The sequence below is a fragment of the Vanessa cardui genome, chromosome 8 (genome assembly GCF_905220365.1).
Source record: "Vanessa cardui chromosome 8, ilVanCard2.1, whole genome shotgun sequence".
Lineage (NCBI taxonomy): Eukaryota > Metazoa > Arthropoda > Insecta > Lepidoptera > Nymphalidae > Vanessa > Vanessa cardui.
The window spans coordinates 14,131,671-14,149,615 of record NC_061130.1 but is presented as its reverse complement, the minus strand read 5'-3'; the positions used below and the strand labels follow the sequence as shown (position 1 = coordinate 14,149,615).

The window sequence follows — 17,945 nt, the reverse complement described above, 5'->3', positions numbered from 1 at the left end:
TCTAGATCTATCTAAAAGCGCCGGTCCTGACGGTATTTTTCCACTCTTAATTAAAAGATGCAGCTCCGCGTTAGTACTGCCGTTGACAATAATTTTTAACTCTTCCATGAAAAGTGGTATTTTCCCTGACGAGTGGAAGAAAGCTCGAATAATACCAATATACAAAAAAGGTGATCGTTCAGATATTAAGAATTACCGTCCAATCTCAATACTGTCGTGCTTCTCCAAATTGTTTGAGAGCCTTGTCTATCCCATACTTAATAATCATTTTAAAAATATTTTTACACGTTCACAGCACGGGTTTAGAAATGGGTCATCTATTGCAACAAATTTAACTATTTTTACATCAGATCTGGCTTTGGGGTAATAGATAAGGGTGATGAAATTGATTGTATATACACCGATTTTAGCAACGCGTTTGATAAAGTGAATCACCAAATACTCATTAACAAGCTGTATCAGTATGGCCTTGGCAGTTCATTGATTAACTGGTTTCAATCATATTTAACGCAGAGACCACTTACAGTTTCGGTCACTGGTTTTGACGCCGAGATTTACTTTGCCAAAAGCGGGGTGCCGCAGGGCTCACATTTGGGTCCTCTTTTATTTCTCGTTTTCATCAACGACATAACCAAATATATTAAACATTGTAAATATTCTCTTTATGCAGATGATCTTAAAATTTACAAAACAGTAAAATCGAATAAGGACATAAACTTAATACAGAATGATATTAACAGTATTAACGAATGGTGTTGTTCTAATAATATGACTCTTAACGTCAGCAAATGTTTTCATATGAAATTTACCAGGAAGAAAAAACCGCTTGTCTCTAGGTACTCCATCGGCAATGTATTAATCGAGAAAATATTACAAATAAAAGACTTAGGAGTCACTATTGACAGCCGTTTAACATTCATGACGCATATTGATAATATAGTTGTTAAAGCTGCACAAAATCTTGGTTTTATCAAGCGAAACACCCATGGATTTTCTAAAGACACTAAAATACTTCTATACAATGCCTTGGTACGCAGCAATCTTGAGTACGCCAGTATCATCTGGAAACCTTTTTACACTGTTCATTCTCAGCGCATTGAGAGTATACAGCGAGCATTTACCAAACATCTTTCTTACCTTGAAAAAGATTTTTCGCATAGACAATTATATAAGGACCGTTTGGCAAAATTTAATATGGTTTCACTACGGAGTAGGCGCGAAATTATTGATCTAAAATTTTTACATAATATTATAAACAATAAAGTACCAAATTCAGAAATTATTGAAAGACTATTTATATCTGTTCCTTCTAGAACACCCAGAAATACTCACAAAATATTCTACACTCCTTGTTTAAGAACGCATGTTGGCAATCAAGCCCCCTTGATACGAATATGCAACGAGTATAATAATATCCTTAAATCAATCCCTGGCATTGACATTTTTAACGACTCCCCCACTATCTTCAGAAATAAGTTATTTAATTACTATAAAACGCATGATTAGTTTTAGTTTTAATTTAATTTTGATTTTATTTTTTTGTAATATTAATTTATTTTGATTTAATTTTTAATTCAATTTTGATTTATTTAATTTTATTTTGATTTGATTTTGATTTAATTTTTATTTTACTTTAATTTAATTTAATTTGTATATTTATTCTGAATTAATTAAATAATATAAATAATTTTTAAATTTGCACTGTAACTGTAACTATCATTACTTATAAAATAAATATACATACTCAATGAATGTTATGTACACTTGTAATTGACGTACATATCAAACTTTAATATAACTTTTAAATTTCAATAAAAATGTTTGTAATATGTATGTTGTAAGTGTGCTTAAATAAATAAATAAATAAAACATCGCGAGGAAAACTGCATGTGTCAGCTATATACTGCCAAGTGTAACAACCCGTATAATAGAGATGGTGGTAACTCCAAACCTTTATAAAAATAGTCAAATAGTTGGACATACAAAAATTTTGCGACTCAATTAGACTAAGACTCATATCGAATCAGTTTTTATATTAGTCAGTACAAAGTCTTTTTAGATTTTAATATAAAAAAAAACCTCTTGAAAAATACGATAATTTCATAACATATTTGAAAGAATCGGAACGCTTAATATAATACTAAATAAAGACAAAACCAGTTACCTCTCGTCTGAGGTCGAATTACTAAATCAAAGATTAGAAGTGATTTATTAGTAAATAAAACTCGATTCTAAGAACCGCTCCACACATGGAGAGCTACATACGAATCAACAATATATGAAGGATACAGTTGCTAAAAGTCACAAAGTTTTTAGAAATATTGAAACTGGCCACACTGTTTTTTTAGTGCAAACAATGTTATTTTTTTTTAATGATATCTGTATTGAGCGCCAAGGTCTTTTTTTAACAAACACATAATACATTTTAAAAATAGAACTGACGTTTCGTTATCGTCCCAATTCTGTTTGCATCTTAATTAAATTAAGTTATGTAGTAAAACTGCTTATTTTTGAAATGACGAGCAGTGTCAAATTTATAACGAATGCTCATTGGTCGAAAATGACGTCATCAGCTGTCATTGACCAATGACCATTGATTTTCTAGATTAGTTAATCTGACTCTGATCAACGATTTAGAATCTGTAATTCATTGTTTCTTACACACAGACAAATAGCAACTGTATTTTTGTAGTTTTTTTACACACAACCTACCTATATTAAAAAAAATAGCCTTTCTTGGAGTTCAAGTTTGCTTCATATCATTGCACCAAAATCGATTCATTGATTTGGTTGTGAAAGTATGTCATACAGACAAGACAGAGTTACTTACACGTTTATTATAGATAAAATCAAATGTCGTTGTAATAAACGAGATATAATTTGAATAAAACGTAATGAAACGGAAAGTGGTCGTCGGATTTAGACGCGAAACTCGGTCTGACCTTGAAATATTTCAAACATAAGCAACACACGTTATTTGAAAATGTAGACCGAAGTATTATAACCAAAAATAAATTAAATTCTATCAGCAATATGGAGCAATGTCAACATCGTTAGAGCAGAAAGAATGAGACAAGTTTGACAGCATTATAACCTATTTAAAAAATAAGCAGTACGACGATTGTCTCATCAAACCGGACGAGATGTCAGAATTAGACGTTACAAATATTACAAGTCAGGTCTTCTCGATGATAAAAATAATAAATTAATAAAAATATATCTTAACGCACTTTCAAATCAACAACGTACAGGATTTAATTCAATGTAAATCTACCAACGTTTTGGAAAGAAGATTCATCCGATAAGAACCAGTAAGAAAGTCAGTAGGCATTCTTTTTCTTGAATGTAATAGTTCTCACATTTGCCATTTATTTATTCTTGTACAATAGTTAATTTCTTATTGAAGTTTAAACTCATCCTTATCTTCGTAAGGGAAGGAGAAGGCCTCCCTTTCCTTCCTTATCTTGAAGTAACCAACCACGCTCGTTCATATTAAAGTATTACAATTTTTTTAATGATATAGATAGTCGGTCGTGAAAATGAGACACCTGATAGTAAACAGTCCCCAACGCCCATAGACAATTGACAAAATCTATTCACATGCTCCTATGGGAGTGCTATCACAAATTAAGCGCCTGAAAATGTGAAGATAATTATTATCCCCTGGCCATCTCAGCACTTAACACTAGTTACGTAAGAGAGAAATATATTCTCATGAGATCAACAAATGTATCTATGTGTGCGTGTGCGCTGCGAATGTTTAAGCGCGCCTCACTGGTGCGGAACCAAGGTCGAGGTTATTATGATTTGGACATTGAAAGTAATAAAAATATACACCATCATATAAGTGACCACTACCTTTAGTTTTGATCTTAACAGTTTGAGATTTCTTCTAACAGTAGATATATTTCTGTTCCCAATATTATACTGCTACGAATTTATTATAAGTGATTTATATGTAGCATACTTTGGAAGTGAAGAAAACTTGTTTTATCAAAACCCTTTAAAAAAAGAAAACGAACATTTTATTTTTCCTTTTTTTACATTATTAAATTTCCACCAACCCGCATTGAAAAAGCGTAGAGGAATATGTTCCAAACCTTCTCCTCAAAGGTAGAGGAGGCTTTAACACAGCAGTGAGAAATTTACAGGCTGTTGTTTTTGTTTTTTAAATCAGCAGTTATAGGCTACAGATCCTGAATCCTCGAGAGGTCACTGCTAACTTGGCCAAGCTTTTAGTCCTATAATCGTAACTCTCAATGCCATATTGGATTTTTTTCAACCTGATTATGTACAGTATGACAATGCTGGCGCCACGTTTTTTGTTCAAGATGGTGCTACCTATCTGCAGCAAAAAACAATTGTAAAACACCAAGCGTTACTATACAATTAGCGAGTTTATGTTTGATAGCACACCTTGGGAATGAAACGATCGCCTCCTGGCTATTTCTAATCATATACTACTATGTATCTTATTAATTTCACAAAAATAAATAAAAAAGAAGAGTTTCTTTCGCGCGTTCATCTCAGGTCAGGGTGTTCCTTTTTCCGAACCGGTGGTAGTGTTTATTTGACAATCAATAAGTAAGTGTGATGCTTCTATATTGAATAAAGGAATATGAGTTTGAGTTTGTAAATTTTCGCATCGCACCCAAAAAAGACCAAAGACCTGAGAAACTTCTCCGTTGCTTCAAGACTTGGCAATAATTGGTGAGGCAGCTCTAAACTCGTTGTTTTTTGCATCCTGGATTAAAAAGGGCCTATAGGCTACTGTTAGACTTCAAGATTGTTCACCATTAAATTAGGTCGAATAAATTGAGAAATAGGACAATGAACAACTACGCATATATGCCGCATATTAAAAATATTATGAGGCAACAGTGTAAGGCACTATTAAAGAAGAATTAGTCACATTTAAATTGTGAACAATGGAAGAAAAGTGTCGACACGTGTGATATCGACCTTAATAAAATTAACATAGAGATGAAATTAGTATAGCAAGTTTGTATATTTCATATTTTACTGCATCCTCAATTAAGATAAGGCATGAACGGTGACTATTTACAACTAATCAAGGATATTCAGACGTAATAAATCGTTCGTATTGTTAATGTGATTATTATTTAACAGATAAATCGAAATATCTTGCGTCTATTAATAAGTTAACAATTTAGAATCGTGTTCGTCCATTAATGAGTTATTCGACTACAATCATTTGAATAAATGAGGAAAATATTAATTAAATTAGCATGACTTGTCTATTTTATTTCTACTCTTCAATATCGTATACGACTTTACAAGCTTCTTTAGAAATATTTTACTTTATAACACTTAAACTTAACTTTTAATTTGATAGTCTTATAAATAATAAGATCATATTAATTTTTAATGTCTTTTTTTTCGGGTTCATTTCAAGTTCCTTGTGATGTTTTTCTTCTTGTAAAATGTGTTTTGTTTTTCTCAAGGATAAAGCTAGCTAGGCTTTTAGTTTTTATATTTCATTTATTTATTTTCGTGTGCGCGCATGTGTATTTGTGTTTATATTTACCCAATAGTCAAGGGTCATATGAAAATCAGTGCTGTGCATTAGCACAGCTTATACTGAGATGAAACCATTGCTACCAACACTGTGTTCTTTAAATTTAATTATTTTCTTGTGTACAATCGATATAATGTATGTGTAGTAAAATAAATGGTTTAAACAAATTAATCAATAATCAAAATATTATTTATTGAAGTAGACTCATAATTAACAAACAGAGGGGACTTATTTTTACTTTAAAACAAAACAGATTATAAAAATAAAATACGAGCTGTCATAGAACACTCAGTTGGAACGCATTTGCTTTCGCTATATACGACGTACTACATAACAGAATAATTAAATGACAATCACAAAATTGTTATCAAAATTATTTTTTTAAATTAAATGGGATTTTTAAATAAGAATTTATCTCTTTCTCTTTCTAGCATATATAATTCTGAGATAAAGAAAGAGGTAACAATGCTTTTTCTAAATTGACGATTACTGCCAGTTTACTCTACTACCAGGTGTCAATAGAACTTTATTCCAAAATTACATCAACAATAACAACAGCATTAAATTTCCCATTACTGGACTAAGGACCTCCTTTCTCTTTGAGGAGAAGGCTTGGCATATATTCTACCACGCTGTTCCGATTTCGATCGCGTGGAATACACTTGTGGCACAATTTGTATGAAATTAAGCACATGAATACCTTGCCTGGGTTTGAAACCATCGGTAAAGAGGCACGCGTTCTAAACACTGGGCCATCTCGTCTCAAAAATATATCATTTAATGTAAATAGGTGTTATATTCGATTTTATTTATAAGTGACAAAATAAACACCGAAAGAACTTTTATCGACGTGTGAGCAGTTCTCTGGCCCAAATATCTCAGGTCTCGATCTTGACCTCTGGCGATAAATGGTATACTTAATTGCTATAATTGGACATGACATCATTACCTTGATTGGTAAATGTGTTTTGTAAATTAAATCTGCTACGATTTTATATACTACGAGTACTTGTATATAACAACAACAGCCTGTAAATTCCCACTGCTGGGCTAAAGGCCTCCTCTCCCTTTGAGGAGAAGGTTTGGAACATATTCCACCACGCTGTTCCAATGCGGGTTGGTGGAATACACATGTGGCAGAATTTCTATGAAATTTGTTGCATGCAGGTTTCCTCACGATGTTTTCCTTCACCGCTGAGCACGAGATGAATTATAAAGACAAATTAAGCACATGAATCAGCGGTGCTTGCCTAGTTTTGAACCCACAATCATCGGTTAAGATGCACGCGTTCTAACCACTGGGCCATCTCAGCTCTTTAGAGTACTTGTATATTTATGTATTTTTTCTTGAAGTTTGTTTTAGAAGTCACAACTCCACTGTTGCTAAGGCTTTCACGGCGTTAGGATGTCCGAATACCGTTGCCCTATTAAAGCTATTTTTAGCTATCAAGTAAAGTTCATAGCACCATACCGTATATTTTTTTGATGATAATAATTGTTAATATACTAAAACTCGATCTAATTCAATGAATCAAATAATTGTTTTTATTGATGTTTTTTTCTAATTGAATTTCTTTTACAGTGATTATAGTGCAACCTTGCTATTGATTACATTATTAAAAGTGGAGGCAGATTTTTATGGTAGTATTTTAATTTCAAATCAAGGTCAAATTAAATTACAATATTCAAAGTAACCATATCAATTACTTAGTCTTGTATCATTAAACTATTTTATGTGTTTACTAGAAAATATGTAAGTTAATATCAGTGAATTATAATTATACATTGTTGACCGTACTTTTATCAGCTATTAACAAAACATTATAATAGATCAAAATTAAAACAAATCACTTATGAGATAAGATAGAAATTGCTTAATACAGTAGACGATAAATGATCTCAATAAGAAATGTAGCCATCACGAGATTTGTTTGTTGAAATAATTTATAAATAAACTAGCTGTGCCCGCGACCTCGTACGCGTTTGACTTTAACAAAAAAAAAACATTATTGTAGCCTACGTTACTCCTTATTATGTCTGTTATCTGCCAGTGAAAGTCCCGACAAAATCGGCCCAGCCGTTCCAGAGATTAGTCGGAACAGATAGACAAAAAATGTAAAAAATGTTATTATTTGGTACATATACCGTGTATACATACATATGCATTTTGCAAAAAGGGGCTATTTTAATATTACAAACAGACACTCCAATTTTATTATATGTAATTCAATAATTTCATTTCATTCAATAATTATCACCGAACACCAAACGCCGATACTAAGCATTGTCGTATCAGTTGAAAGAGCGAGTCGGTGTACAAGCGCAAGGACCATAATACCTCAGCTTCTATTTTGGTAGCGCATTGGCATAAGGAATGGTTATGGATTCCCAATGTTTATGAGGCGTAAAAATAAAATCAAAATATACTTTATCCAAGGATGCTTTTATAAGCTTTCGAATCGTCGTTTAACAACTATATAAAGTAAAACTACCACCGGTTCGGAAAGTATATCCTACTGAGAAGAACCGGCAAGAAAATTAAGTAGTTACTCTTTTTCAATATTTAAAAATAATCATGTTAGTTAAATACAATTGTATATGTATATAATATATCCTGGAAGTCAACAAGTATTAATTCCACGCTTTTCATCTTAAAAAAAGAAATTGAGATTTGAACCCACGTTCTTCTTAAGAATTAATTGATCTTTCTACTAAACTATATTGATCGTTAATATAACCAGCACTTTACTGTAACGTGGAATAACTTGTATTTTAATAAGATAGTTAACCTTTAAAAAAAGATATTATCTCTTCGAACACGAGCTAGGCTGCTATCAGTCACGCGATCAAATCCATTAGGTCTGCAATCCCAGTCTTCAAAATGTCTGATCTAGTAGAATAGTAAGAGAATAACAACAAAAGTCTGTAAATTTCCCACTGCTGGGCGAAGGCCTCCTCTTTCTTTGAGTAAAATGTTTGGAACATATTCCACCGCGCTGTTCCAATGCGGGTTGGTGTAATACAGCAGCAGAATTTCACGATGTTTTCCTTCAGCGTCGAGCACGAATTATTAACACAAATTAAGCACATGAATATTCAGTGGTGCTTGCGTGGGTTTGAACCCGCAATCATCGGTTAAGGTGCTCCCATTCTAACCACTGGGCTATCTCGGCTATTAAGAGTAAGAGAATATGTTTAATACGAAACAGTTTCATGAGCTACTGAATATTCTGATTGTAAAAAATATACTGAGGACGAACAATTGAAGGTCGGATTCGGTCGCGTTCCTCGCGATGTTCCTTTACAAACAAACCACTCAGTTCCAATACAAAGTAATAAAGAAATAGGCAGATTACTGTGTCTTCGTCATATACCAAGAGTTGCATCGTCATTATACCAATCATATTGATCCATGTTTAATATACGCGTCCGTGTGTGACCACCTGTAACTTCACTCACACTGACGTATCATATGCGTTTTATCTTTGAAAACTCGGATAATATTTCATATAGCGTTGTTACTGTCAAGGACTTTCTGCGGTTTAGTTTACTGATACGTTACTTTTTAGAAGGAAGACTTTATGATTTCCTTGATCTAAAGTCTATAGTTCAAGCTCTGGCTCAAGCTGATGAAACATTTTTGGGTTTTTCTTCGGAAAAATCGTAACGTATTTGCCCTTTCGGTTGGGTTAAGAGTTTTACGGAATAGGATGTTCCTTTTTTGGCATACGCATAGTTCATGTACTGCGTAGTTAGCTGATTCCCCTGAGATTCACTAATTTGGCTCATATGGAGCTTTTTAATTAACATTCTGGAAACGATTCCATATTTTTCACGTAAACTTAAGGTTGTATCTACTCCATTTGAATATTAATGACATTTGTTAGTTGAAAATAAGTCTCAGGGACACAGCATTTGCAATGCTGTTCTGTAAGAACTTACTTTGCACTTACTAACTCGTGAAATAATCAAAACTGAGTGATATACTATTTTGAAGGGTGTATTTATATTATAAAAATTCAAAGCGAATGTCGTATAATTATACTTTTATTTTTCTGCCATGAGTTAGAGTTTGTCCTACCAGAACGACTTTTGCATAGAAGATGTTCTGGAACCAAAAATGTTTGTGCAAACACAAATTTTATGAGACCGAAGGATTATGTCGTCGGACAACTGTTTATATGATTCCCATGACACGGGAATTTGTATATGACGAAGCATCAAAAAATTTAATTAGGATTTATTTAATTTCATATCACAGAACTTGTGACAACCGAGAAGTGTCAGTTGACTATCGAAAAAAATATATCACAAACGTGAACGATTAGACTTACATGTCAAATATCATCATGTCTGATAACGAACTGATGCCTATCCCCTCGTTATCACAAGTGGGATGAAGCCGGAACGCCCCACGTACTTCAAATAATTGTGAGTGTCGAAAAACCCCTCGATATAATAATATGAATAAAACTGGTATAACTGTTTCAACCTACACTCCTGCATCATTATAATCCTGCCCTTATCCCAATTTTACTTGGGATCGGCGTAGCATATCTTTTCCTTCCATACTTCTCTGTCAGACGTCATCTCACAACTAACATTCTGTCTAACCATATCGTCTTTCACACAATCCATCCATCGTCACTCTGGTTATCTTCTACCTCTATATACATCCCCATCCCAAAAACACAAACTACTATTTATAAACTACAAGACCCAATATTTGAATCCAGAGCCTCGTGACTGAATCAACAGCCAAAAGACTCTATCTAACTCCATAAGGCAATCACCATAACCCATACTACAGTTTGAATGTAAATTGATATTAAACAAAGTAAGAACACCATTTTAAGACGAGACATATCTAGTTACAATGTTATTATTATCTTACAGTATGCACTAAAGTCAAATTACTGCATTCATAAAAAGATTCGTCTCGCCTACGGATGCTAGATAACCCAATTGGCATTTACATTTTATGTAAAACTAGCGACCCGCCCTGGCTTCCCACGGGTTAAATGATATGACATCACAGTAGAAACTTCTAAAATTATAAGTGTTTCTTTACGAATTTGTCCATGAATTATGTATAAAAACCTTCTTCTCGAATCACTTTATCTATTTAAAAAAACGCATCAAAATCCGTTCCGTAGTTTTAAAGATTTAAGTGTACAAAGGGATATAGGAACAGAGAAAGTGACTTTGTTTTATAATATGTATTGAGAACATCTATTTTCTCATACATTATCAAAACAAAACATTTCTCAAAGACATAAATTATTTTTAATTCATTTATACCTAAAAGTTTTTACACGATTTGAACCCAAGACCTATGCTTCAATTGCTCGCATTCCATCCACTACACCACGATACACATTCAATGTAATTTGTTATTCAATGCTACGTCTTTTGAAACGAAATTCAACGGAGGCATGAATAAAAGACGACAGCGACTAGTAAGTTGATGATATCATTGACAATTATACGCCACAGAGCATTCACTTGTCAGATGTTTCATCCCCTAATTAATTAATGTTCTACAAGTAACAATAAATCGTGAAAGTCACATGATGAGATATACTCTATAAATAGAAACTGCAGTCATTTATATTGCAAGATTAATTCGATTTTAATATTCAGTATCAGTTCGTATGTTTTGATAATATAGGTATTTATCACTATCACTACATAGTATAAAACAAAGTCACGTTCTCCGTCCCTATATCCCTATGTATTCTTAAATATTTAAAACTATGCAACGGATTTTGATGCGACTTTCTTTAATCTTTCTAGGTACCACCCACTCACGACTTATTCTACCGCCAAGTAACAGTATTCATTATTGTTGTGTTCCGGTTTGAAGGGTGAGTGAGCCAGTGTAACTACAGGCACAAGGGACATAACATCTTAGTTCCCAAGGTTGGTGGCACATTGACGATGTAAGGAATAGTTAATATTTCTTACAGCGTCATTGTCTATGGGTGATGGTGACCACTTACCATCAGGTGGCCCATATGCTCGTCCGCCAACCTATACCATAAAAAAAAGATAGAGTGATTCGAGAGGAAGATTTTTGTATATAATACATAGGCAATGTAGTAAAGCAACACTGGTAATTTTAGAAGTTTGTAATGTGATGTCGTAAATAAACAAATTCTGTAGTATATTTAGTATCAGTATTGCACCCGTGAGAAACCTGGCCGGGTCGCTAGTGTCTTTAAACTTTTAAAGAGTCATGATAATATGTCATTTTCGATTGTTTAGTAATTTTATATATGGATGTAAACTCTGTGTGAGGAATATGCGTCAACACAACGAGACAAAAAAACACTTCTATTTCACACGCAGTGATTAACACGCACACACACACATTTATTTTATATTTTTTCTCTTTACATTGATATTTTAACTACCTACATGTAGTATATATATACTATTGTATAGTAAAGTAAATTATAAAGTATCACCTAGTCGATTCGATTTTTCGATAAAACCTTTGGAATTTGTAAACATACGTCAAAAATGTCTTAAAAAGAAAACCATTGGAGTAGCGTGGAAGAATCTCTTAATCCTTAGGAAAGAAAAGGAGAGAAAAACTTACCCCAGTAATGGTTTAGTTACCCAAAGCTTGATCTCTTTGTTATTTTTAATATTTATGGTACCAACATAATGTACTTTATAAGGCATAATTAGTCTTAGCGTCTTACTAAAATGTATTTCCTATTCCACCAACGCGAATAAGATAAAATCTAATTTATTAGAGCCGAGATATCTCAGTGAATAGAACACGTGTATTAACCGATAATATCGGGTTCAAACCCAAGGAATAAATTAACTTCCACGTGAATAATTGTGTTTATTTATTCCGTTTTTTTAGGTGATAGGAAGAAAAAAAATCGTGAGGAAAACTGCATGTGATGCTTAGATTGAATCACACAACCAGCCTGTATTTAAGCAGTACAATAGAATAAACTTATTTCTCTCCCTTTGAGGAGAAGACTCAGAACATAATCCACCACGCTGTTCCAATGCGTCTTAGGAATTCACATGTAGCAGAATTTATATGAAATTAGGCACATGTTGGTTTGCTTACGATGTTTACTTCACAAATTAAGCACATGAATATTTAGTGGAGCTCACCTGGGTTTGAACCCACAATCATCGATTAAGATGCACGCGTTCTAACCACTGGGTCACCTCAGCTGTTTTTTTATTACATTAACATAATAATACGCAATAAACATGAATTACAATGGTCGAGCGATGACATCATGGCCAGTAATTACGGCGTCACACTCGCACAAACCATAACAGATAACTTATCTCGAGACTACCTTTAAGTATGCCAAGTTTTTGGTGTACAATGTACTGAAACCACAGACTATAAAAAGGTATAGAGAACGCACATCATAGTGAAGCAACAAAAACAAAAGAATATATCCCCGATAGTAAGCCATGATGCGTCTTTTTGTTAATAAGTCTATAATTGATTAATTTTTATTAAAGTGATCTTTGCTTCACTGCGATGTTCCGTGCGCTCTACCTGCCTTTATTTTGTAATCTGCTGACACAAACATAATATTTAGACTTTATTAAATATATGTATAAGTTTCTAATATATAAAAGAGTTGTATATAATTTATATACAGACATTATTATTATGAGGTTATATATCACGTGGTGGATTTTTAGTATTGATATATATATATATAAATATATTCTAACAAACTACCGAATTAACATGTAGCTTATTTATGTTATTAATTAATTCATAAGTATAATAACAAAATAAATGAGCCTGATTGCAAGTAGGTAATTTATTTTTGAAGCGTCAATAACGCTGACATCAAATATTTATTTATTTTTATTTTTAAATATGTTCAAACCTGACCTTGAACTATTGTCCACTATCAATAGACCCTCCTAGTTTCATTTTAAATTTATTTTTTAAGCAAATCATGCTCTCAATGTCATACAACCGTTCAACTAGTAGTGCGATTTTGTAGTTTGTAAAAATCACATAGTATGCCAACCAACCAAGTTACGATGACACGCCATTTTGATCCGTATATCGTATATATTTTTTTAAGAATAAGAGTCAATATTGCATATCAAAGCCTGATAAATCACGCTCGTGTTCTACGGTGTTCTGAATTACTTCTTGCTTAAAACTTTTTCAATATATGCCTCAAATTTTATAACTAAGTACGCGTGCTGCAGTTAAAATATCACATACATATTAAGAGGATAAAGTATAATATGTTTGTTTGTATGTAAAAAAAACATTAGTAAAGTGTTACATTGTTCCTAAGTACTATGAATTCTAAATTATAGTTATTAACGTGCGAAACCGACGCCAGTCGCTTGTCTTAAAAGCAGCCATTGTTAATAACAACGAATATTAATATAAACTACTTGTTACACGCGGCTTCGTTCGCATTTTAGGGTGTTGGTTGTCATGTGTCAGTGAAGACAAGTAGCCAGTCATACCGTAAATCCTAGAGTTCAAACTTGATTTTGTGTGAGATCTCGGGCGAGCAAGTAGGCCAACTAATGGTAAGGACCACAACGACCTAAAGACATCGCCTTCGTCTGTGCTTAGCAATATTAACCAACCCTTGCGACGCCAATGCGCCAACAATATTTGGAAATAAAATTTTATGTCAACTATATCTATAGTTACATTGGTTCTGTTCTTAGAAATATTAACCAACCCTTGCGACGCCAATGCGCCAACAATATTTGAAAATAAAATGTTATATAAACTATATCTATAGTTACATTGGCTCGATAACGTTTAAAATTGGAACATGACGGATTTAACAGAATTCCTTGGAAATCAAATTTGCTTCATACTAAATTTCATCAAATTCGCTTCAGCGGTTCTGTAGTGAAAGAGCGACAGTCAGACAGAGTTTCTTTCACTCTTATAATATTAGTATATATTTTCAAATAAGAATAAATCAAAGAATGATAAAAAGTGCAAACAAATGCATCCGGTTGTTTTTAATTGTGTAATTTAAAATTTTCTCTAATAATTATAATTATTTATAATAAAATCGTTGCGTTATTAAAATGTAATTTTGCATGATTGCTTTTAGAAATAGGTATACTAGTACTGATGTAACTATTATGGGATAAATCATTGCAGTTTACTACGAAACAAATTGTGACTATTGGTCTCATTCAGATTAATTACTTTTTCAAAACTGATAGGACACTAAAATAAAAAGGTTATATGTATTATCAAAAATGTATTACAACACGACTTTTCGTAACGCACCGGATCATAGGACACTATAACAAAAAGGTTGTATGTATTATCAAAAATGTATTAAGGTCCGCCTTTTTCTCAGTAAGTATATCGGATAGTCTATCCGCTTAGATACGCCAGTGATACTTATAATCTTGAAAAGTGTCATTCAAATAAGATGCTTATAGGAAGTTTTTAAACGTATTTTTATATGTGTACATATATACGAAATATTAATCATTCCTTATATCGCCTTTGCGCCACCAACCTTGGGAACTAAGGTGTTATATCCCTTGTGCCTGTAGTTACACTGGCTCACTCACCCTTCAAACCGGAACACAAAAATACCAAGGATATTTTGTGTAAACAGGGAGAAAGGAATATGAATTCGCCTATCTTGTTAGAAAATCGACAAGATAGTTTTTTTTAATATAGAAATGTCTTAAGTCTATCTATTGCGTATATACCTTTTATTACCAATGTTTATCGATACATTAGGTTACTATTTTTACGTGTAATTTCACTTAAAGTAAAAAAAAACATCTACAAAACAGCATTTAACAACATTTGTACTACTTGTGTCAAGATAACGCAAGCAAACAGAAACACAAAATAAAACCGTTTACAAGATATTCCATCATATACACACGTACATATCTATACTCATTTATATATACGTACGTATATTTAGGTTTATTGCATTACGATAACAAAAACACAAAATATTTATAATTACGCTCACCAACCTTGCTTCTAGATAAGATAATATATCTATCCCGTCTCAGCATTATGTCATAGTTGGGAATTTTTACACATCGCTACGGTAATATAATACGGTCGATAAGAAAGCATATTAATCAAAGAATATTCGCTATCTGCTCCACTTTGCACGATTAAACATCGACTATTAATAATAAATCAATAACAGACGTATTAAATATCGATAACTCGCTATTCTCGTCCCTATATCCGGCCTATTTGTTTCTAAATAATACCGTTTTTCCCGTATGCCACATCCTTATCCAAGCTATGTTGATGTGGATTAGTCGTGTTAAATTAACAAACAGACATACTTACTATCGCTTAAATAGTATTATTAATATTCCGATATTTATAATCACTACATAGTATAAAACAAAGTCGCTTTCTCTGTCCCTATGTCCCTATGTATGCTTGAATCTTTAAAACTACGCAACGGATTTTGATGTGGTTTCTTTCAATAGATAGAGTGATTCGAGGAGGTTTTTATATATAATACATGGAAAATTTCTACTGTGATGTCATATCATTGCACCCGTGCGAAGCCGGGGCGGTTCTCTAGTTATTTATTATTATTATAATTTATTATTTATTTATTCTTTACGCAGGTACGTATTATGTTTTTGTATGTATTACATATTTAACATCAAAATAAAACTAGAGTAAGCATGCGTAGAATATAAATAATATGAAATTTGTAATGAATTTTAGGAAACGAATGAGAATTATATTCGAGTCTCTGTTGCAACTTAATCTATATTTTCGCGGGAATAATATTTGCATTTCAAATGTCGTACTTTCGATTGTTTGAATTTAAGCGTGTTATTTTTTTATATGGCCGTCTAGAGTCTACCATACAAAATGTATATTAGTATATTACCATAATTTAATTTAAACATGAATGTTACGTTTTACAAATGAATTTAATTGTAATAGTTTTGAAATTTCCTTCACGCTTCAGCTACAATCAGCCATGGAATTGAAACCAATTAAACTACACTATGTGACCGCTACAATAACAGTGATGACATCAACGTGACCTTTAAAAAATCTATTTACCTCGTATTTCTGCAATGTGCGAGTCATATTCCGACTTGCTGCGCACGTAATCCTTCCTGGGTGCTGTGTGCAGGGTATGATGCTTGTACTCAGAGTACCACTCGGTCTGCGGGGAGTCCGGCCGATCCTCGCCCTGAGTTTCCGTCACAGTCCTTTTCACGGTCACACGCTCGAACTTGACGAAGCGGACGCCGGCCGCCAGGTCGCCTTCCTCGACCTGGCGCTCGACCCTCTCGTCTTCGGGCTCGACATGTCTCAGTTTCAAATTGGGGAAAGGAGTTTCGAAACTCCTCGAAGGCGACTGGGTGTCGCGTGTGTGTTTTAACTTAACTTCGATCTTCGGCGACTCCGGTCGCCTCTTACGCTGTTCTATCTTACGTTCTATCTCGTCTACGTCCGTGGTCGCGTCGACGGAGTCGCTCTTGGTGCGACCGGACCAGACTCGCTCGAAAAAGCTGACGCGGTCGCGTAGACCGCTGTGCGACGGTGAGCCGCCGTCGTCGGACATAGCGACATGACCTCCCCTCGCGGAAGTTCGCTCGATACTGCGAGTACGAGTTAAGTTAAGGCTGCGAGCATGCGCGAGGCCACGTGCGACGAGACGTCGCCCAGACGACTCAACGCTTTTTCTTTAAAGCTTCACAAAGCGCTCGAGTGAGCTTTGTAACTTTTTTCTCGGTACCCCAGTGACTTAATGACCTCTTTGAAGACGCTTTGAACGTTTAACAGTCATTGATACATTTATTAATATTTACCCAAAGCGTTGTGCATATTATAAACATTAAGGTAATGTTTCGCGTGTAAACAATCGATAAGAAATAAACTCTGAATGACTCTCCCTTTTAACAAACACACACTCTCCATACGACAGCACAATATGAAGTTTATATTGAAAGTGAGATTATTAGTATTATCATAGAATTCGCACAGTATCGGTCTCAGATAATGCATTCCTTCGATAATGTACAAGTATGTAATTGCAACTTATCTTTTTAATATCACAATTTTTATTTATACTAAGTTATTTTTAAAAATATATGTAAACGTTGTATCCGATTTTAAAGAAATATATTAATTGACGAAGGAAAACGTCAAAAAAAAACCCGGTATATCGGAGTAAAGTAAAGTAACAGCCTGTAAATGTCCCACTGCTGGGCTAAGGCCTCCTCTTCCATTAAGGAGAGGGTTTTGGAACATATTCCAACACGCTGTTCCAATGCGGGCTGGTGGAATGCACATGTGGCAGAATTTCTATGAAATTAGACACAAGCAGGTCTCCTCAACATGTTTTCCTTCACCGACGAGCACGAGATAAATTATAAACACAAATTG

General features: G+C 33.6%; 1 protein-coding gene across 7 annotated transcripts in view; it reads right to left on the bottom strand.

Moving 5' to 3' along the window:
• Positions 1–17,945, bottom strand: part of LOC124532015 (muscle-specific protein 300 kDa) — a 197,069-nt gene that overhangs the window by 144,712 nt on the left and 34,412 nt on the right. For 5 of the 7 annotated variants that reach the window (XM_047106633.1, XM_047106636.1, XM_047106634.1 and 2 more), the window contains exon 1: positions 16,614–17,157. The exons of 1 other annotated variant lie outside the window; for it this stretch is intronic. In XM_047106633.1, the coding sequence (XP_046962589.1) occupies positions 16,614–17,121 (508 nt within the window). In that variant the 5' untranslated portion in view covers positions 17,122–17,157. Of the gene's footprint in view, positions 1–16,613; positions 17,158–17,945 lie in introns of those variants that run through there. One more of the 7 variants, XM_047106639.1, reaches the window with a different exon arrangement.